The 22,891-nt window shown below is 37.2% G+C and overlaps 6 protein-coding genes across 6 annotated transcripts; 5 read left to right on the forward strand and 1 right to left on the reverse strand.

The window, feature by feature from the left end:
• Positions 1-568: 568 nt before the first annotated feature.
• CBG26424 lies at positions 569-1,251 on the forward strand (the record flags this gene model as incomplete). The annotated part of the gene is made up of 3 exons (XM_045235279.1): positions 569-729; positions 959-1,079; positions 1,126-1,251. 3 exons carry the CDS (start codon positions 569-571, stop codon positions 1,249-1,251), a joined length of 408 nt encoding a protein of 135 aa, XP_045100295.1.
• An 877-nt stretch (positions 1,252-2,128) lies between these two features.
• CBG20062 lies at positions 2,129-2,442 on the forward strand (the record flags this gene model as incomplete). The annotated part of the gene is made up of 2 exons (XM_002633921.1): positions 2,129-2,325; positions 2,364-2,442. The coding sequence occupies 2 exons, from the start codon at positions 2,129-2,131 to the stop codon at positions 2,440-2,442; spliced, it is 276 nt and encodes a 91-aa protein (XP_002633967.1).
• Positions 2,443-3,433: 991 nt separating this feature from the next.
• CBG20061 lies at positions 3,434-3,744 on the forward strand (the record flags this gene model as incomplete). Its single annotated transcript, XM_002633920.1, has 3 exons — positions 3,434-3,511; positions 3,554-3,624; positions 3,666-3,744. The coding sequence occupies 3 exons, from the start codon at positions 3,434-3,436 to the stop codon at positions 3,742-3,744; spliced, it is 228 nt and encodes a 75-aa protein (XP_002633966.1).
• Positions 3,745-6,843: 3,099 nt separating this feature from the next.
• On the forward strand, positions 6,844-11,062 carry CBG20059 (the record flags this gene model as incomplete). Its single annotated transcript, XM_002633919.2, has 6 exons — positions 6,844-6,997; positions 7,252-7,400; positions 9,120-9,691; positions 9,817-10,016; positions 10,061-10,170; positions 10,376-11,062. The coding sequence occupies 6 exons, from the start codon at positions 6,844-6,846 to the stop codon at positions 11,060-11,062; spliced, it is 1,872 nt and encodes a 623-aa protein (XP_002633965.2).
• Positions 11,063-12,287: 1,225 nt separating this feature from the next.
• CBG26423 lies at positions 12,288-12,848 on the forward strand (the record flags this gene model as incomplete). The annotated part of the gene is made up of 3 exons (XM_045235280.1): positions 12,288-12,362; positions 12,411-12,508; positions 12,629-12,848. 3 exons carry the CDS (start codon positions 12,288-12,290, stop codon positions 12,846-12,848), a joined length of 393 nt encoding a protein of 130 aa, XP_045100294.1.
• A 3,507-nt stretch (positions 12,849-16,355) lies between these two features.
• Cbr-elt-1 lies at positions 16,356-21,089 on the reverse strand (the record flags this gene model as incomplete). The annotated part of the gene is made up of 6 exons (XM_002633918.2): positions 16,356-16,694; positions 18,199-18,327; positions 19,892-20,052; positions 20,105-20,449; positions 20,631-20,738; positions 20,885-21,089. 6 exons carry the CDS (start codon positions 21,087-21,089, stop codon positions 16,356-16,358), a joined length of 1,287 nt encoding a protein of 428 aa, XP_002633964.2.
• Between the last annotated feature and the right edge of the window lie 1,802 nt (positions 21,090-22,891).

Here is a 22,891-nt window from a genome sequence, read left to right on the forward strand (position 1 = left end):
TATGAGCTATAGAGAAAAATTGGCTCAAACATAACTGTGTCTGAGAAGCTTTTATTAAATGCTTCACAGAAATGTTATGTCTTCAACTGCTGCAAATGAAATAATTTTATCAAATGCATTGCCTGATACAGAACCATTTCAATTAGAGCAAGATTGTTCGGAAAATCAGAACATAGTCAAAATTTCCAATTCATAAAATTTCCAATTCAAAATTCATGATAGGCTCAAAGTAGATGATCCGGGTGTCGTTCTATTAGAGGTTTTACGGTATTTCTGAAATTGCTTTCGATGATTATTTTTGAAATTGCTTTCGATTTGAAACATGAAACAGAATGAAACGAAAATGAAACAGAAATGAAACAGAATGAAGCGTTTTTAACAACTAGAAGATTTGAAATTTACCTCTTTTTTTGAACTTTTCATCTTGGTATGCTTACAAGATATGTTTACCGAACCACAGTCAGTAAATACCTAAACAAAAAACAACGATTTCGTGATAAGTGATAAACAAGGAAGTTCAGGAAACTTATAAAAGGATTATCGTGGATCCATTTAAAACTTCCTAACAATGAGGCTAAACCTTTTATTCTTATTTTTTCTGACTCTCGTTTTATCAGATGTAGCTTTGGCCAAAGGAGCAAAGAGACCAGCACCTCGCAAAGGCGTAGGAAAAAAACCACCACCTCGCGAAAGTGGAGGAGGTGGAAGAAGAGGAGGACATGGATTCGGGTAAGGTTTTAAAGTTTTCTGTCACTATTTTGTGTTTTTCAGTGTCGAATGGTGGAGATGAATGGTGTTGCAGTACGGGAATCAGAGGATGAATGATTCCAAAATTTTTTTTTGAAGTTTCGATAAATATTTCGAAACAGCAATATTTTCCATCACATTCTAGTGTTCTTATGGTCACTTGACATAATACTCACTTTTAAGCAAACAACTGATATTTATACTTATTGAGTGATAGCAGAGTCTCATATTGTGAAATGAAACTTTTACTTATTTTCCTTACAATTCTTCTATTTTTCTGCTCATTTTCTTCTGGAATGTACGACAAGGATACTGGAGTGATTGGGAAAAGAGTGAGAATCTAGATTTGCTTTCTCAACAAAAAAGGAATGAATTTAGAAATTCAATCGACCTGGAAAGCCGGTGAAGAATGGAGGAGTTTTCAATGATGTGAAAGTTTCTGAAGAGAAGAAAAAAGAAATGGATCAGAAATCGAAAGATGAGAAAAATCACAGTTTCAAGTAATGGATTTGTATGAAAATTCGTAAAAAAATAATTTGTAGATGTTGTCTATGAATAACGTTTACTGATTGTTACGCATTGAAAGTAAACAATTTGAAGCAAAATACTTTTTAACGGTTTCAAGTACATTTTTTTAAATACATTAGTTGGTTAGTATTCGGTTGACTAACTCGTCATGAAATTCGTTGAACGTTGATTTGCTGACGCACAAAAATATCTAATTATGGATTGTAAATTTGAATGCTAAGACTTTGTCGTGGTGAAATTAAGGGAACGTTCGTTTTTCAAAAACTCATGATTCCTAATGGAAGAGACATACAGTACCGACCAATAAGATATACAAAAACCTGCTTTTCAGTTGATTTTGACCATTTTCAGGAGCTATTAGACTGTCAAGGTTCTGATTATTCTTAAAAGTTTTGAGTGTGTAAAACACCCAGCTTCAAAAATTTGATTCACAGAATTTTTTGAAAGGTCCTAGTTTTTTTCAAAATATTCTGTGAATGCGAAGTTGTCAATCTAGGTATGTTGGACACTCTCCAACGTTATCTAAGTTCCGATACATGACAGCCCAGGTTCAGAGTCCGAAAAGTAATCAAAATCTACGCTCTGAGCTACGCTGGCACAGAGCAGGATGATGCCCAAGAAAATCCCCAAACATTTTGATGTCCTTCCTCATTTTCTGTGTTTTGAATTGGAATACTTTGTGGGAGTGCCCACCTATTCTCTTAAGCACAACTTGTCCTAAAGTCGGACGCCACCTTTAACCTCCTCTCAAAAACCAATCTGGCACCAAACTTTACTGTTGACTATTTTTTCCGATGTACCTAGCACCAGTATAAATAACCAAAGTTTCCTATAGAGCTCCACTTTTTTCAAAATGAAACTGATTTCTATTTTATTCCTAATTTCTCTCCTGATTTCTGTGGCTTTGGCACAACCTCAAATTAGAATGAAGGTGATATCAAATGAGAAGAGTAGCTCCTTTTTAAATAGCGAATTCAAGAGATTGAGGCCTCTCTGGAGGAGAATTGTCAACATGGCTCACGGCAACACTCGCACTACACAACCATCCAGGTAATTGAAAATCGAGAATTTCGATAAGGTTTTTTTAGAAATCTGTCATTCGGTGCGTTTAGTTCCGATGGATCTTCGTCATTCAGGTCTGGAGATGCAGGTGGATTCAGAGGATAATTTTTTAAAGATTCCTTTAAATCAAGTCGGCTGTTCTTTTCAATAAATTTCGGTTTTTTAATTAAATGTTTCACACTTAAAAAAAAAGACTTTTTTGAAATTTTCCAAAAAAGTGATATGGAGCTCGATGTGTATTTTGAATACTTATTATTAATCTCGATAAAATTAAATCATCACTTTTATGAGTTTTGTGAAACAGGGAAATTGTCCAATTGGTCAAAAATCTAAAAAATGTTTTCCCTGAAAAATACTCAATTTACACAAATATTACATTTTTGTTGCCCACACAAAAGTAATCTTTCCAACTTTCGGAAAAGACAGAGAAAAACAAATAAACTGATATCAGGTATCACAGATAAGCGTAGGATACCAATCGGGAGTCTAAATATAGACATCAGACTAGACATTTTATAACTATTCAAAATGCAATACGTTTCTTTATATCTAGTATCGTTGTAACAATTGATTAGTTTTTGACAAACTAGTTATGGTCTTCTTCGATTTACAAGGTGATTACATATATGAGCACATCTACGCACATCTCAAAACAATCCGACTGATAGTGAGGTCTTCCGTCAGTTAAAAAAATTATTTTTTTTTTGGTATTGAATAAGTATAGAAGACCAAAAAATTCAGTATGTGGTTACAGTCATCCATATAAAGCCATTTTTTTCGTTTCTTGCTGGCCAACATACGATTAATTGGGTCGCTACCGACGGAGCTACGCGGTCGCAGAGCAGAATAACGTCCAGAAATTCCCCAAACGTTTCGATGTCTATCCTCGTTTAATGTAGTTTGAATTGAAAAAAAAAAAACTATGTGGGAGTGCCCCCAAAGTTTTGTCTTAATCAAAACTTGTCCTAAAGTCAAACGCCTCCTTTAATCTCCTCTCTAAAACCAATCTGGCACCAAACTTTACTGTTGACTATCTTCCCAATGTACGAACGAGTAAAAATACCTAAAGTTTCCTATAAAACTCCATTGTTTTAAAATGAAACTAATTTCTATTTTCTTCCTGTTTTCCCTCCTAATATCTGTGTCTTTGGCAAAATCTGAAATTAGAATGAAGGTGAGATAATCCTAGCTCTTTTTCGAAAATCGAAAATTTCAGAGGTGGTCTCCCCGCTGGTGGAGAATTTTGAACATTGCTCACGGTAACACTCGCACTACACAACCTTCCAGGTAATTGAAAATGGAGAATTCCAATAAGGTTTTTTTTTCAGAAATCTCTCATTTGATGCGTTTAGTTCCGATGGATCTTCTTCATTTAGGTATGGAGATGGAGGTGGATTCAGAAGATAATTTTTTGAAATTCACATAATTCAAATCGGCTGTTTTTATTAATGAACCTGTTTTTAAGAAAAGTTTGGCAATGAAAATTTCTGACATTTTCTTTTTGAAATTTTGCAAGAGAGACGGAGCAAGATAGACTCCTAACAAATTTAAATCATCACTTTCAGGATTTTGTGAAACAGGGCAATTGTCAAATTGATCATAAAAATCTAAAAAATGCTCTCCTCCAAAAAAATCAATTTACACAAAGATTACATTTTTTGTTGCCCACACAAAAGTAATCTTTCCAACTTTCGGACAAGACAGTGGAGGAAAACAAATAAACTGATATCAGTGTATCACAGAAAAAGCGTAGGAGACAAATCGGGAGTATAAATGTAGACATCAGACTAGACTTTTTATAACTGTTCAAAATGAAATCCATTTCGTTGTATCTAGTTTTAACATTCTCTATTGGGGCATACAGTGCTCAGTATCCGGTGAGAATAATCAGGATAAAGTCAAAAAATTTGATTTTTTCAGTCGGGTCGGAATCTTTGGTATTATTTTGAAATGTTCCGGGAGGGACACAGAAGTACTACGCAGGCACCGAGGTAAGGGTTTTGGAACTTTGAAAAGTTTTTTAGCTTCCCAAAATGATAAGGTACAGTACCAAGCCAGATCACCGTTAACACTAATACAATGTCTCCAAAATCGTCAACTTTGCGCTCCTATATATCCTTACCTGTGACAGTTATCAAAAAATGGTCAACTGATAAAATGTTTATTACAATATCAAAAATGTTTTATCAGGTGACTACTTATTGATATTCTTCACAAGAAGCGAGATATTAGGTTGGCGGGAAAGTCTTTGTCACTTTTTCAATAGTTTATTTCTCAAAGAAAAAATAACCGAATAATTAATTATATTGTCCATCATTATCAACAACATGTCTCCAACGTTCCCTCAATTTATGGATTCCATTGCGGTAGAATCCAGCCGGGCGTGAGGCAAAGTATTGTTTGAGTGCCGCTTCGACCGCTCCACGGGAATTGAAGCTTCTTCCTTCGAAGGCACGTGTCATATCGCCAAATAACCAATAGTCGGAAGGAGCAAGATCAGGAGAATACGGGGGGTGAGGGAGAACATTCCATCCATATCCCATCAGCTCCTGCTTCACTTGTTTCGAAACATGTGGGCGAGCGTTATCATGTTGATAGTACACTTTCTTGTCTTTCAGGGCCGAACGGTCGACTGCTTTCTTGAGGTTTCGTAGTTGAGTAGTGTAGAGGTCTCCAGTTATTGTTTTGCCCTCGGGCAGAAGTTCCCAGTAGATGGGGCCGTCCACTCCCCACCACACAGAGAGCATAACTTTTTTCGGATGAAGGTCGGGTTTTGGGACATCCTGTGGGCTCTCTCCTTCTCCAACCCACTGGGATTTCCTGTGGTGATTATCGTAGAAGACCCACTTCTCATCTCCGGTTATTAGCCGGTCCAGCCATCGATCGCCCGCGTGGAGAGTGAGAAGAGTAATCGAATCGTCGACTCGGCGGTCAAGGTTGGCTTGAGTCAGGTGATGAGGTATGAATCGACCAAAAAGTTTTCTCATTCCAAGAGACTTCAAACCTTCAAGGACTGTGCTATGGTGAACTCCGAATGTGACAGCTAGTTCACGGCTAGATTGAAATGGATCCGATTGCAATGCGTGCTTCAGCTTGTCCAAATCCAACTCACGGGGTCTCCCAGAGCGATCCTTTTCATCGAGCGAGAAGTCATCTTTTTCGAAACGATGGAACCAATTGCGAATAGTATTGTAGTGAGGGGCATGTGTGTTGTACACATTCTTCAAGAAAGTTTCCGAATCCTTCATCGTGGTGTGATAGGAAGAGGTAAATCAAAACATGTCTGATGTGAATAGCAGTGGGAACAAACATATCGTTTCAATTACAGATGAGGAGCAGGGAAGGAAATGGGGACTTGTTTATATGGAAGGTTCTTATCACCTTGTTATTCACTAGAGTCGATATCATACACAGCCTCCATATACGAGAACAGTGATTAAACAAACAGAGTGACAAAGACTTTCCCGCCAACCTAATAAATCGGTTTGAAAATAAAAGTTACGAGGGCCATTCTATTAGAGTGTTTACGGTAAGTTTCAAGGCTCCTGAGAAGCACTACAAAGTTGTTAATTTGTCTGAAAATTTCAGAGTATATACTCAACAAGATTAGAAATTCATATTTGTAATCGAAAACTTTTTTGTAATAACCAATGAATGCAAGATAAGCGGTTTCAAAATATTGTCATATGAAGAATTTCCAGCAAATTTTTGTTGACGAATTGATAAAAAAGATGTCAATTACAAAAATTGGTGTTCTCAATTTTTGTGAATTCTGAAATTTACAATAAATTTGACAAATTTGGCTACTTTTCAGAACTCTGAAGTTGACAATTTAAAACATTCAGAATATGAAAATTCTATTCGGTTCTATAGATTATAGAGCCAACAAATATCCTGAAAATTCTGAAAAACGAACTTTCAGAGGGTTCATTGGTCCACTTCATGGCTTAAAGAATCGTGACGATTCTTACAAATCTGGAAAAGGATTCAGAACTGGTCGTTCTGTGGAGAGGATCGTTCACTATAGAGATAGTTGGAATAAGCTAAAGAGATAGTTGGAATAAGCTAATTTAACGGTTTCAATTAATTTATTTGTTTGTTAGGATATTAAGTTTTTCAATGTACAGAGTCCTTCCCCTCTTATAAACTTGTTATATTGTTTTAAATCTATATCTTTGATTTTTTTTTCTCTGACCGCCTGGTTTTTTTTTCATATTTTTATGACCTGTTTTCCACCCACGCCTGAAATGATATGCAAATTTTGCTATAAAAAGTGTTTGCTATTCTTCTCGACATACATTTTGGTGCCTGTTGGTTACGTTAAAACTGCAACAACGTCAAATTCTATATCCCTCTTCTTTCCAACCAATTATCAATCAATCAACTCAATCAATCACGGTTATTTATACAATTTCCCGCAATCGGTGATCCTCCAAAAGGAACAAGGATCCGACCGATTCAAAGGATTCGAATCTTGAAAAAACGAATCAATCAATCGTTTGAAAAATGCACCGAAGACGAGGAGTGACACGTGGCAATAACAATACACAGGACGATGGAACGTCTCGGAAGTTGTCCAAGAAGCCATCAGAGGAAAAAGTGAACAATGATAAGAAGACAACGAAGAGAACCGGTGGCGTGTTGAGGAAAATTGGATTTTGTGAGTTTGTTAAGAGTTGGGAAGAATTGGGATTGGTTTTTGAAAGGTCTAAGTTTTTGGTCGCGTTAACTTCGAGGGTTCTACATTTTAGTAGCATTATCCTGATGATTATTTTAAGCTGGTAGTTTTGTATAGTAATTAGCATAATATTCTTAATGATTATTTCATTTAAGTCATTCTTATTTCGAAGTCTTGAAACAGCGACAAAAGAAAATTTTTTAAATTGAAATATCAATATGAACGCATTCTTCCAGTACTCCATCCTGACAAACAAGACAATGGAAGCACACTGAAACGGAAAAAGAAAAAAGGGACGGAACGAAAAAGAAGTCGTCATCAGATTGTATGGAATCCCGATAAGAAAGTGCATTTCAACATCGACAAGGCGCATGCGACCATTCCGGTAGGATTTTTAAAAAACTAAATGTTGATCAAAATTTAAGTAATTGTAAATACTCTAATAGAACGAACTAACTTTGAACCTTCATTCAATTTATCTCGGTTCCTTCAAAAGATATCAAAAAGTTGTCAACTTAATTTATTTATTTCAACGAAGGGGAGAAAACCGCTAACACGTGAAATGTCTATGAAACTAGGAGATATAACAGGGAGATACATTTGTATTAAATGGGAGATGAAGGAAAAACCGAGTTAGTAATTAGTTGAATTCAAGACAAGAAAATGTTTTAGATCACAGGAAAATAGTCGATTTTTGAAAGCCGCTGACGAGGGCTTTACCGGAAACACTTCGGCGGGTAAAGAGTTCCAACATCTGATTACTCTATTAGAGAGAAATTGAGAAGATATTTTTGTTGAGTTTTTGATAAGTGATTTGAGATAGTATTTGTGACGACGCAATGATCCAGCATGATTAAATATTTCGAAAATTGGAACCTCCATGATAATTTCTTTGGAAACAATCATTTTATACGTGTAGACCAAATCATTATAGAGCCTGCGATACTCCAAGGAACTTAGCTGACATTCTTCCAGTGCTTCAAAGTATGAAGTGTATGCCATCCTGAATTTTTTGAAAATTCTGAAAACAAATGACTTTTGCACCGATTCCAATTTTATAATATGATCCTTTAGGATTGGAGAAGTGACTATCGTTCCATATTCGAGTAAAGGGCGTATGTAAATTGTATAGCATTTCAAAAAAAACACTCCACGATGCGTTTTTTAGAATGGAAAAGAACATGTTGATCCTCTGATGTGATTTCCGAATAATCAACGAATAATGATAATGGAAACTCAGGTTACTGGAAAAGTAGATCCCAAGATCACGGACATTTTCCACAGGGGGAATCAAAGCTTGATTTAATTTGGGATTCATAACATTGGAGTTGGCATATTTTTTTGTTGAATTGAATTTGATGTATTCGCACTTTTTAGGAGCCGCTTTCATTTTCCACTTCGAGCACCAATTCTCCAATTCAATTAAATCTGCATCAATCAATCTGTCATTCGTATCATAAATTTTCAAGTCATCTGCAAACAGTAGATAGTCACTTCGAAATTTGTCACCAATACAATTAATATATAACAAGAAGAGGGTAGGCCCAAGAACAGAGCCCTGTGGGACTCCGGACAATACGCGCCTCTCCTTCGATAGTATATAATTGATTTTGACTTGAAATTTTCTGACCGTGACAAATGAATGAAGCCAATTTCTTAGTTTGGGAGATATCCCAAAGCTTTCCAACTAATGAATCAATTTGTTGATAAGTTATTTATCATAATATCACCAATAATTTATCAGTTGACGAATTTTTGATATCTCTCATAGGAACCGAGAAATTGAGCGCATAGTGCGCAAATAATGTTGGCTTCTACTAGAGAAAGTACGGTAAGTTTTGACATAATTTTGATACCGCATGCACGAGAATACAAAGACCTTCTAATTTTCAACTTTGGGCCAATTTATTTTGGTTTCTGTCAAAGATATCAAAAATTTTCAACTGATTAATGTTCTATCATAATATGACCTATATTTTATCAGTTGACGAATTTTTGCTATCTCTCATAGAAACCGAGATAAATGAGCTCAAAATGTGGGCTTTCATTAAATCAATTACAGTAATTTTGACCTACTTTTGATCTCTTCCATCTCAATTTGCAGCTCAAAGACGGCGAACCAATCACGGATATCAAGAAAAAAGTGTTCTTGAAGTTTGCGACGGAAGCTGTCAAGAAAAGTCCGCCAGAATATTCTGTAGAGTTCCTGAAACAAGTCAAACCGTACCCCGGACAACCCCTGGAACGCAAGATTTTCGACTCGAATCCAACGAAAAATCGATACAAAGATGTGATTTGTAACGATGTGACACGTGTGATTCTGAATGACGGATACGATAACGACTACATCCACGCCAACTATGTCAACGGGTTGAACACTCCATTCATCTTGACCCAAGGGCCGACGGCGGCTACCGTAGCGGATTTTTGGAGAATGATTGTTCACACGAAGACTGCGTATATTGTGATGCTTTGTGAAGTTGTGGAAGATGGAAAGGCAAAATGTGCACATTATTTTCCGGAGAAGGTTGGAGAGGCAGGCACCTATGGGCCATGGACAGTGTTGTGTTCTTTGGAAGATGCCAGTGATGCACATATTGTCAAAAGGACGTTGTCAGTGAAGAATGGGGATAACGGGAAAGAACATATCCTGAAGCATCTTCATACCAAGTCGTGGTGCGTTTTTTCTTTAAATTTCATGTCGAGTGAATAATTTTTCTGTTTTCTAACTATTATTTGTACACATCTAAAAACAGCAAAAACAGTTCAAATAGTCCGACTATCAACCCAATATTTTTTAGGCCCGACCGTTCCGTTCCCCAATCAACAATGTGTCTTCTCCGAATGCTCTACATCATCCGTACGGCTCCTGGACCAATCACTGTTCACTGTTCCGCTGGAATCGGAAGAACCGGAACTTTTGTTGCCATCGAAGCATGTCTTCAAATTTTGACCGATGGAAAAGAGCTGGATCTTTTGGCGACCTGCAAGGCGTTGAGAAGTGAAATTAGCGTTAGAGCAAACTTGCACAGTCTAGTTTTACAGACAGTCGTGCCGGAAGTATTCAAGTCGATATTCAATACATGACACTGGTCCAGGTTCTTCTGAACTATGGAAAAGACAATGGGTACTGGGAGGATTCAGATCTGGATGATGTTAGTTTTGAAGTCAATCTAGACAACGTAAATCGAAATATTATGATTAGAGATAACCAATTTTTAGCCTAGATGTTATTTCTAGTTTTCACAGTTTCATTTTTCTATATCACAAATGATCAGACAAATATCAAAATGATCGAAGTTTTGGGCTTAATTTGTTTTATTTTTGAAAAAATAAATGGAATTCCATTTCTCTTTCCAGCGCGTCGAACTCCTCACCTGGAACATTGAGCAATTCATTCAAACTCGTGGAAAAGTGGATCATATTCTGGCGACTCCTTCTACGCCGGCTCTCAACGTTGCTCCACAACCTCCAGCTCCACTTGTCCCCGTAGTTCTTCCGAAAGAGCCAACTTCTTACTGTAGTCCAGCACATAAAGCTGCAGAATGTGTGGAGAAGATTTGTGACAAGATTCTGAAACCGATCAGATCAAAGGACAAGGATCAACATGAGCACAAAGATAAGGACGTCAAGGAACAAAAATCACCGAAAGAGCACAAAGAAGAACCAAAGCTCCATCCTTTGCCCACAACGCCTTCAAAGTCATCAACAGAAGATGGGGATGATGCAGAAATGCAACCGACACAAAAATTGGATACTATCAAATTGGATACCGTCAAAAAGGAGAATGATGATGTGACGACTGGAAAACTGGGTCCATCGCCAAAAGCAGCTCTTCTAGGTACTACATCAAAAGATAGCACTGCATCGAAAGACAGTAAAGATAGTGGAACGGAATTGAATACAAAAGTGAGCAGAGAATTGGCGTTGGAAATTCATGGAAGTGAGAAAAAGAAAGGTGGAGGATCGAAGGAAGGATTCAAGTTGAAGAGAAAGGTTATGGTATCTTCAAAATGTTGGATTAAGTTTATGGTTTTCAGACGTTAGACAATCGCAGTCAGTACTTTATTTAAGGGATCGGTGTTCTTCTACAATTCAGTTGTTCTATTTTTCTCCGTGATAAAACTGTTCATGAAGATTTTTTGGGGTTTTTTTAAGTTTCATGAAATTGCCATTATGATGATAAAATTTTCACGGTCTGCTTGACATTAATTAGGGTCAGATTATGCATCCTTATAGAGAAGAATAAATTATAAGATCAAGTTTTGGAAAGTGTTTAACAATGTGTATGAAACAGCGAATGGTATGAACTTCAGTTCAAAATTCAGTACGCTCAAAATGTATTATTTATCTGACCGTACTACTTTCAGAATTTTTTCAGCATCTTTTATAGATTTTGAACCTAAAATTACAAATTTTCAAATGAAAAAGTTACATATTTTCAATCGAAAAATGATAAATTCTCTAGCTGAAACCAATAGTTTTGAGACAGTTTGAAACAATTTTTAGCTGAAATTTTCGAAACAACTCAACTTTATTCGGCTGAAAACTTTTATTTTTAATTGAAAAATGCACAAAAACTATACATTTTTAATCTGGAATTACAGGTTTTCAGCCAAAAAGAACCAACCACCAACTTCAAAATGGAAAAATCACTCATTATGAGTCGAGTTTAATCAATTTTTAGCTAAAATTTTTGATTAAAATTCAACTTTTTTTGGCTGAAATTTTCTCTCAAGATTCTGATTCTGAAATTACGGCGTACTTCGTCGAATAGAAGCGCACCCAAATCGTCAACTTCGATCTCAATAATCTCGATCCTATAAAAGGTATCAAACATTTATCAGCTGATAAAATTTTAATCACTTTATCACCAATCTTTTAACAGTATTCTCTACAGTTCTGTTATCGCAACATTGTTATGAAATGTGATCCAAATAAACGCTCAGATAAAGAGGTGTTGTTTTGGTAGGCTCAATGGAGAAACACGATGTTTTTCGTCTAAAAATTTTTCAGATATTTTTTTCTGTTTCAATTTGTTCAATTATCAAAAAAAGTTCATATGTGACGATGACTGTCCAACTCAAAAATCCAATATTTGAATATCTTCATTTCCCGAACTCAACTTTGTTTATTTGTACTGCTTACCTAATCACAGCTCTTAACAAACAGCTTAACACCCGTTTGTTTTCAAAAACAACACGTTTTTAGGTGAAAACATGTGTATAAAAGAAGAGACAATTTTTAAGGATCTCAACATTTGAGATTCAAAATGAGAATTATCTCTTTATTTTTCCTCATTCTTATTCTCCTAGTTGTCATCGCTGACTCCAAAATTGGGAGAGAGGTGAGTCTGGAAGGGTATACTTTTAATTTGATTATAGAAATTCTACAGAGAAAAGAAAAGAACCGAAGAGAGAAAAATTCCAGAGGAATATCTCGGAGTGAAACAACTCGGTCACTGCCAGAAGTCACTACTACTTTCAGTGTTAGGTGAGATAACCAAAACAACATTTTGAAAAATAAAAAAAAAGTTTAAAAGGTTGACTGTTTCAAATAAGTCATACAATTTATGTTTAAAAATTCAGATGATGTGAAAAAATTTTCCTTTAGACTTGGAAAACCGTACAGTGTAAAAACTCGTGATGATGTGACTCCTCCTCCGAATCTGTCTGGATCCAGAGCCTCGCTTCTTCGTTCAATCCGTAGAATCGATTCTCGAAGATTCGAAAATACAGAGCAGACTCGAAACAAACGACAAAACAAAGATCTTCCCCTGATTCGGAATCCGATTTCATTCCAAAGAAGTCTTCGCAACAAATTTTCTTCCTAAATAAATCCTTATTATTGCTATTTATTGACAAACTTCCGCGTAAACTCAGTTCAAATTGAAAACAAATTGAAAACAAACAATCTAGGTATTGTTTATTTTCTCAAAATGAGGAAGTGATAGAGAACAGTATAAAAGGAACGGAGAACTCATCACAAAATAACCAGTAAAATGAATATTTCTTCTATAAGCTTCTATATATTCCTGCTAATTGGAATGGCGGGATCGGAAATATTGAGAGAAGTAAGATTTTCCAAAAATTCGAGATTCCGAAAAATGATTCAATTTTAGGGATCTTTCCGAAACAACCGGAAAGTTGCTTCAGGGCGATCTAGAAGCTTTTCAAGTGCAAGAAGGTGACTTTTTGTCAAAAAAAATCGACCGTTTCGAATTCATTGTAACATCTGCTAATGAAAAGAAATTTCATTGTTTTCGTCTCTGATTCATAGTCAACATTCAAAAAACTCGAACCTGAAAATCTGAAAACCGCTTTTTTTACCTACAAAGTGCAATGAAGTCGCTTTTCAGACTTTTGCCTCGTTTGTGCGATTTTTGTAATTAAGATGTTTTTTTCGATAAAAACTGATTCTAGTGATGCTAGCGATCATATCTCTCCCGAAAAATCTGAATTCGGTTCAGAAAATTACGCAGAAAAAGACAGAAACTAATTTAAAACTGTTAATTTCGTTTATATGTACAGTATCGGTTTTGTGGCGGGGACTCGTAAATCTACACGAGCGCCCCGCGAGATTTGCAGCTGCCTGTTTTTTTTAATTCGACACTGTAAACTTCACATGAACAATCTCTATAGTTTCCGAAGGATTATCTGAATATTTGGAAACTGTGAATTTTCAAAAGAAAGTTTTAATTGAGTTTCCAAAACCAAAAGAACTTATCTAGTTTTCCAAAATATACGGTTTCAAACTGTTGGGAAAGTTCATTACAAAACTTTTTGTTAGTTTCACAATGGGCTTCATCGCTTTTTGTTGAAAAAATGTCCATTTCGAATGAATTGCGAATGTTGCTAATGAAAGCAATTTCCGTTTTCCAATACCTTCTCAGTGGAATAGTCAAATTTGTAGTCCTGAAAAAGTATTACGGAATTTTTCAATCGCTCTGAAAAGTTCAGAGTGTACTAAAAAAAGTAGAAATTCAGTTTTGTAATTGATAACTTTAACGCCGAATTCCATTCTGATCAGATATGCTGTTCGTAATTAAAAATGTGCCGAAAATGAGAGTAGAGTCACTTTAAAACCGCTTATCTCGCTGTGTTGGATTTTTTTTTACAAAAAAACCGTCATTAACAAAGCTGAAGCTCTGGTTTTCATTAGCATACTTTGAAATTTCCGGACGAATCAAAAACTTATTGACTATTTCTTTGGACACCGAAAGTTTTCCAGGTATTGTAACTCATTCGAACTTCAAATATTTGTAGTTTTCCAAAATAGACGGTTTAAAATTTTCGAGCAACTTTGCTTCAAAACCAAGGCTGTGCCACGGCCGGCCGCGGCTACAGAAAAAATATTCGAAGAAGCCGCGGCCGGCCCAGGCTAGCCGTGCGGCTTTTCACGGCCTTTTGAAATAATTGTTTCATGAGAAACATAGATTTTTTTTGAAAAGTAGGACAAAAAAAAAGAAATTATTCAAAAACTAATTGATTTTCACTTCACGCGTTTTTGATGAGGCTATCCGCGGCCGGCCTCGGCTAGCTACGGCTTTTCACGGCTTTCACAAAAAAGCCGCGGCCGGCCTCGGCCTCAAAAATCGAGCCGCGGCTGAGGCCGGCCGCGGCCAGCCGTCTTTTTGCACAGCCTGGTTCAAAACACATTTGTTTCAGTTTCAACATGGCATTGAATTTCAAAACACTGAATATTTAGCATTCGGTTTGAAAACGATTCCCCTTTTCCAGATCATTCAATGGTGGTTTCTTAAACTCATCACCCTCCTCTTTCCGAAATGATGTCTCTCGTGGACCATTCCAATCTGGAACTGGATTCCGAGGTGCCCGGTCCATCAAGCCTATAATCTACAAAACCTCTTTACTCCCCTCAATTCGTGGCTTCAACTCTTCAAAATTCAATAAAACCAAATTCATCCGAAACAAACGCCAAGATTTGCCTCTGATTCGTAGACCTAGCGCCTTCCTGAACCTTTATAATTAATCTATTTCTTGTTTCCTTGCAATAAATCTGTCTGCCACCTCCCCACACAACAGCTGTTGTTGAAACCACAAGAATTGACAGAACCAGTGTGAAGAGCAAAAAAAATGAGCATCGGGTGCTAAACGATTCAGTGATTTATGAGGAAGTGGACGGGTAGGAAGTGAATGGGGAAGAAGTTTAGAAATTTTTGTCGTTTTTTGATCTATTGCCCATCGTCTTCTGAATTCAGCGCTACTTGAGAAACACACTTTTCTGAACCTTTAAATTCTGAACATTCTGACATAACGTTTTCTGATCCTTCTAAAAACACATTTTTTAATTAAAAAGTTTCTGAAATATTGGATTCTGGTGGGACGTATTCTGATTAATTTTAAAAAATTCTAGATAGTTTTAAAATTCCTACATCCTACACTGAAATTTTCCTTTTCCAAAACTACAGTAATCCCATAAAGATCAAATTTTCGATTTTCAACAAACTACGGTCATCCGATAAAAGTAAACTTTTCAATTTCCAAAAACTACAGTAATCCCAAAAGATCCTATTTTTCCTTTAAAAAAACTACAGTAATCCAATGAAAATTCAAACTTCAAACTTTCAAAACGACAGTAACCCTATCAAAATTCAAGTTTTCAAGTTTAAAAAACTACAGCAATACTATGAAATTCAAATTTTCGTTTTTTTTCAAAAAGTGCATTAGTCTTCTAAAATGCTAATTTTCAATTCTCAATAACCACAGTCATCCCATAAATTCTAAACTGTCGTTTTTCAAAAGCTACAGTAATCCCATTCAATCCGAAATTTCCATTTTCACAAGCTACAATAATTTCATGGAATTCAACTTTTCAATTCTCAAAAACTACAGTAATCCTATCAAAATCTTTTTTTTTACTTTCAAAACTATTCTTAGTGTTTGAATCGGTTCATTATAATAAATTAATTTTTGTGAGAGAAAAAAAAGAATAAAAATACAATCTTGAGGCACTTTTTCGGGAGGAGGAATGCATGGAAACTCAAATGAATATCATTTGGAAAAAAAATTAGTGAAAAATTAGGATTAGAATCAATAAATTTTGATACTTTGTTTTTGGAATGAAATTTCAGAAAAAAGAAAACAAAAAGCCGGGCAGGGAGAAAAGAAACATAAAATTATCATTGTACACATATTATTGATTTTCCCCATATTATGGGATTTTCAAAGTGGGAATAAAAATAAGAAAAAACAAAGAAACAAGAAATTATGGCTCTACATAAACTATTTTTTTGGAAATGTATTTCATTGTATCACAGAAAATTTGAGAAAAGAATGAGATGAGAAATGAGAAAAAAAGGAATCAAGGCTGAGCTCTTCTAGCTCAAATTTTTCGATAGCTGTCCTCCAAAGTCAACCATCACAGGTTGGAACTGATCTACAAACGAGGAGCTGTTCCAATCGAAATTCGATCCAGGGAAAGAATACGTGGCAGGTGTGGTCATCAACATTGGCGGCAGGGTCTCTCTCTTAACACCCCAAACTGATGTTGGATCGATCAGCTCGATTCCAGATGTGTGGCTAGACGAGGCAGTGGACATTCCAAGGGTTGGCGTCGTGTCTCCATTTTCCTTCTTGATACGACGTTGTCCTTTTGATGAGAGCTTACGGTTTCGGGTCTGGATTCCCTCCTTTTTCATTGCCATCGGACGCTCGACCTGGAAGGAAAATCAATAAATTCCAGTTTCAGTTAATTTTTAAATTTCCAATGACAAAGTTGAACTATTACTGAAGGCTTATCAAGTTTTCTATCACAAAATTGGGTCAATTTCTAAACAAAAAGCCGTAAAACCTATAATAGAAGGACCTCCTAACTTTCAACGTTGAGCTCAATTATCCCGATTCCCATGAAAGGTATTAAAAATTGGTTCACTAGCAAAATATTGGTGACATTGCGATGAATAATTTATAAGTTGACCAATTTTTTATATCTCTCCTAGAAGCCGAGATAATTGAGCTTAAACTTGACAGTGTGGGGGAACTTCTATCAAAGGTTCTACGGTAGTCTTAAAGTGCGATTTCTTCAAAATGATTTCTATAAAATATGCGCGCTCCTTGTCTTTACATATTCAAAATTTTACAACTCCTAATGTCATAAATCTCTAATAAATCCATTTTTACAACTTCCTCTTTAGTTCCAATAATAGTTTCTAAAATAAACAGTCGGCTCCAAGATCATAGAGATTGCATCATAAAGTTTTCTTTCTCCCCCTCATCATAACCAATTATAACTATTACAATCATCTCTATAATTGCACCCACCCTCTTCAAAAATAATTATTTTAGGATGGGAGGAAGGACTTGGGAAAACTAACCGCCCTCAATCATGACACTTTAGTCATCCACCCAAAGAGTCCGTTATCTTGGCGGCATCATCGCGGTAAACTGTTTTGCTTTTGGAGGCATTATAAAGCGTCAGAGGGCAAAAAAGGAGGTAATTACATGTCGGGATGATACGATAACGGGTAGTGGAGGTAGGAAAAGAGGCATCACTAAAAAAGTTGCGCAACTCTTTTTCGCGCAGCGCGCAATATATCATGCAATTTGTCGGTGAGCGATTTAAGAAGATGGATACTGTACTTATATGGGTCATGTTGTTGTTGTTAGCAAGAAGACAGACTAAGAAGGTTAATTTGCCGTATACTGTCAAGTTTGAGCTCAATTATCTCAATCCCTATGCAAGATATCAAAAATGTGTCAACTGATAAAATATTGGGGATTTTATGATAAACAATTTATCAGTTGAACACATATCTCAGACAAGAAACGAGATAACTTGTCTAAGTTAAAATTCAGGGGCCCTTCTATTACAGGTAATCAGTTTCGAAGCTAATTTGACTAAAAGCTTAATATAGATTTATTTAAATACAGCAATTCACGCACTTCCATTCCAATTTATTCCAAATTATAAACAAACCCCTGGAAACAGTAACAATTTGTTAGTTGACAACTTTTCTATCTTTGACAGAATCCCAGATAAATTAGCTCAAATTTAAAAATTAGGGGGCCTTTCTAAATATTACAGGTTTTACGGTAGTCAGGTTTTCGAGAATTGGGGCTAGCATTTTGATGGCTGAGTTCCAGACACTTTCAAACAGATATTACCATTTAATCTTATCACAAATTTCGAACTAACCCTTGAATCCGTAAAAAATTGCTCACCTTATGAAGCTTATAGTAGAGGCCACACGCATTGCACACCGGATGCCCTTCTCCATTTCGTCTCCAGAGTGTCGTGTTGTTCGTGTGACAATTCACACACTCGATGCCAGTCCGTTTTTGCGCGTTCTGCTGATAAATGATAAACATATTAATACTGTTTTCTTTGGAATTTCGAAGATTTTATAGGTGGAAAGAGGTGTGAATTTGTGTCTATCCCCATTTGACAACCATGTCAATTGACTTTCTATGTAGACGACAGCGCCGCGCCGAATTCCCCAATGTACCGTACTTTCTCTCTATTTCTTTTCGCCGCTGCCCCGAAATGTTTGAATTTTCAGAAGGAATGAGGGAAGAGAGGCAAATAGATGGTTATCTTCATTTTCGATCCCTCTTGTTTTCCGTGGCGTTGACAACGCGACAAATTTTTGTGTGGGACAGCAGCAGTCAGCAAGTGAAATGAGGAAAATAAAATTAATTTCTACTGTAGAAAGGAACTAGAGAGAAAGATAGAGAGCGAGAGGAACATGAATTTCTCGAACATTCTCGAAGAAAATGCGCTCCGGTAGAACTAGATATGAGTTAGCACGGTGAGTTTTTCACTACCGCTGCTTCAACTTTGGATTTTTTTTCTCGAATTCTAGTCCATAGCTTTTTTTCTGTTCCATAAATTTTTAGTAAATTTCATGAAGAATATATAGAAAAAAAAAATGAATCAGATTTTTTTTTTCGTCCGTTGTACCTTAAAACGTCGCAGACTATTTCGCATTCGGTAGTGAAAAACTCACCGTGAGTTAGATAAGACATACGGGTCAGAGTGAGAAAAAATAATGTTTCAATGAAAACTTGAAAGCTTTCAAATTTTTTGTTAAGTGGTTTGATGCCTGCTAATTGATCAGGAGCACATTAGTGAGGTTTCTGGTGAAATGGAAATAAACTAGGAATCAGAATTTCGATTAAATCTTGCTAACAAAACACCATAAGCACTCAAATAGCCAATTCATCTCGGTTTTTGTGAAAGATATCAAAAAGTTGCTTACTGTCAAAATGTTTATCATAATATTAGAAACATTTTATCAGTTGATCACTTTTTGATACTTTCTGAGATATACGAGCTCAAAGTTGAAAGTTAAAGTGGCTTTTAGAGTGTTTACGGTATATTGTGCTTAACGAGAATCTACAAAGATACAACTATGAAACATTCAAAAACTCAAAAATTACCGTTTTATTGGAACAGTTAAATCCTCAATGATAAAACCTAAATTCTCAAGACACAGTAAGAATCGAAAACTATGGAAAATCCCTAATCATTAAGCTCTGCTCAATCTGTCATGTCCTATTTCGTAACCCATCAAAAAGTGATACTAGAAAGTTACGCCATACCCTAACTCATCGTGTCACTTGTTATGAAACACCGTCGTCCAGTTTTTGAAGGTCCTTCTCTTCTCCAGGACACATACCTAATTTGTCATAAGGTCTCTCTCGCTGTACGAGACGACTCTTGATCAATTGCTCAATGAGACGAAGAAGATATTATCAGCTAGTGGTTGGAGGAGGATCGGAGGTAAGAGGAAGAATACTCGCGGCCCGCCGTCTCTAATAAAAAGTCATTCTTCCAAGGTCGAGCCTCTTTTACTCTCTCTGTCATCAAGTGACAAGAAGTGATGTGATGGATTCCCTCTCTCTTTATTCTTACCTGTCTCTTTTTCGGCTTCACCAGCGGACGAGCCTGATGGTTCATCTTGAAATATAGGCCACAAGCGTTGCACAGGTAGTTTCCAGATCCGTCGCGACGCCAGAGTGGTGTGGCGTGGACTCCACAGTTGACACACTCACGATCCTCGGTACCGGCGCCCACTGAAAATAATGTTAAAGTTGGAAATTGATCTAGAACCTTTCAAAAACTCACTGTTCGCTCCTGCACTCCTGTTTGGTTTCGGCACACCGATGGTCTTGGGTGTGGATGTGGAATTGGCTGATGAGCTCGACGCGGAAGATGATCCAGATGACGTCGAACATCCATTGATTCCAGTCGGCGTCAATCCTTGTGCTCCACGTGGCAAAAGAGTAGCTGATGGTTGGATTTGTGACGACGTCGATACGATACTTCCAGTGCCGGGCAGACTTCCTTGGACAATGCTCACATTGACCTGGTTGTTGACAGTGATCCCACTGGCTGATGTGGCAGCGGCAAGGGAGTCGTAGCCGTACTGATAGATCGACGGGTTGAAGTAGTTTGGGTTTTGAGCTCCTACTGAAAATGATTGGGAGGTTATTGGGGGTGAATTTCGGAAGGAGAGGGAGGCAGGGGACCGGAGTTGAGATTCCCCATAAAGATAGTGAGGTGGTCATTTAATTTTATAGGTCTCTGTTCGGGGTTCGGATTTCGAGGAAAAGGTTAGAATGGAACAGGATGTTTCGAAAATATGGGTTACCTCCAAAAACTCCGCTATGCATCATCGTGTCCTGATTCGTAAAATCCATATCGTTTCCAGCGGCAACTGTGGTTGTTGTGTAGGGATAGTTGAGGAACATTGGGTAGCCTAGAAGAAAGAAAACATTTAGAATGAGCAGCAAAAGAAGTGTGTCATCTGAAGAGGCTCAATTTCCTAGGCAAGCCCGGAAATTGATTTGGACCCCAAAAATAAGGCAACACATAACAAAGAAGCATCCCCAGAAAGCAACTTACCAGTCGATGCGGATGTGTTGTAGTCTTTGTAGTAGTTGGCTGTAGGTGTCGCATTGTATGCGGTGAACGGAGCCGTCGCTGATGAGGTCGCTGCCGCCACTGCCGACGAAGCTGAAGACGTCGCCACAAGAGACGAAACTGCTCCAGACGACGTGGCGAGTGCAAAGTCAACTGACGACGATGACTTATTATTCTCGTAGTCCATGGTTGAGAGCTAGAAAAATAGAATATAGAGAGAAGTGAAAAAGAAAGAAGAACGAGTTGATGATGGATTATGAACGAGTAGGAAAAGAGGGAGCCCGTGGCTTAGTATGAAGAGCATCAGAATTCAGGAAGAGCAAAAAAACAAAAAAAAGAAAGGGAAATTCGGAAAGATAAGAACGTCGCCAGAGATGTGATAACATCTTGCGGTTAGACCATTATCAGGGGAGCGGGGAAGAGGGGAAATGAGATAAGGAAAATTACAGATTGAAATTGCAGATCGCCCTTGCCCATGGCCACCCTCCGAAATAGGGGTAGTGTTGGTTTTCTAGATTATCTAGGTCTATCTAGATACGGTCCTTTTTCCGTGGACTGAATCATGTGGAGGGTAGAGAAAGAGGAGGGAGAAGACTCGGCGACGGGATGGGCGGGGTCTAGCTAATTGTCTTCACGCACTGAGGAGACCAATAGACTGGCGACTGGGGGGTGGAGTCTCGAGGAAATGTCAGCCGTTGGGAAAGCAAAGGGGAGCGTGGTTTTATACCTCATCTGACTGCAGAGCATCAATGATATGATGTATGTCCATATCCAGACGGAGCAACGAGTTGAATTCTGACTCCGCATCGATTTCCGAATCGCTTCCCTTATCCTCCTGATGGTGTTCGAACGAATTGAAATTATCGAAATGGGCGTAATCCATGGCTCTCCTCGCTTTCTCACTAGAACCAAAAAAAAGAAAAAGTGGTTTGAATTCACTAACCCGCCAACCCAAAAACCCAGGGGGCCTTTTCAAAAGTTTCAATTCCAAGTCATCATACCGTTAAAATCGAAAAACCGTCGGCAGTCAAGTTTCGGACGTTCGGCGACGCCAGAATCGTCTTTCCGACGTGCCTCTCGTGACGGTGTTGTTGCAAAAATGGCGACGAATTTCGTGGGGAAAAATTCGGGAGGAGAAAAAGGGTAGAAAAAAGGTATTTTTTTGGGTGACCATCATTTTTTCGATTGCCTTCCCAGCCAGCGCCACGTTGACCGAGTAAGAAGAAAAATATAAGTACACGTGGTAAAGTTGGAAAGTGGGACGTGAAATAGATTTTTTTTTTAGAAAAAAAGAGGTTGGTTCTGGATGGGTGAAGGGTTTATAGGTCGATGGATATAAGCAGTTGAAAAAAGGGAAAAAATAAAAATCAGAGAGTCAAAAAAATCGAATACAAAAGTTGCAGCTATCTGGTCATGTGTAGATAAAAAAAGAATCGGTAGATCAAAAAAACTGTTTTTTCTAGATCTTCACATCGGAAGTTGTAAACAAAAATTTTACGATTTCAGGTGGTTCATAAATATTAGATGGTCTGGGAAAATGTGATTTCAAGCCCTCTGTAAAACCTTTAATAGAAGGCCTTCCCCTAACATTTAGGGTTGATTCAATTTATCTCGGTTCATGTTAAAGATATGAAAAAGTTGTCAATCGACAAAATGTTTATCATAATATCATTAACATTTATCAGTTGCCAACTTTTTGATATCTCTTTCATGAGCCGAGATAATTGAGCTCGAACTTGACAGCTCGAGGGCTCTTTTATTACAGGTTTTAAGGTATTTAAAAAATAGGCCTTATTATGATCGCTACTGATTAAACTAGATTTTTTAGGTCCGGCAACAGCTGGGAAGAATAAAATCGGAGATTTCGATCAGTTTATCACGAAACTGATTAAATCTTATCCAACCGACACATCGAAGGTTCAAAAAGTTTTCTGGTGGGGAAAACCCAAGCGAGAAATTGAAAGCTACAGTAACCCTGCAGATCATAAA

The sequence above is a fragment of the Caenorhabditis briggsae genome, assembly GCF_000004555.2.
Source record: "Caenorhabditis briggsae complete genome, chrIV, whole genome shotgun sequence".
NCBI classification, from domain to species: Eukaryota; Metazoa; Nematoda; class Chromadorea; order Rhabditida; family Rhabditidae; genus Caenorhabditis; species Caenorhabditis briggsae.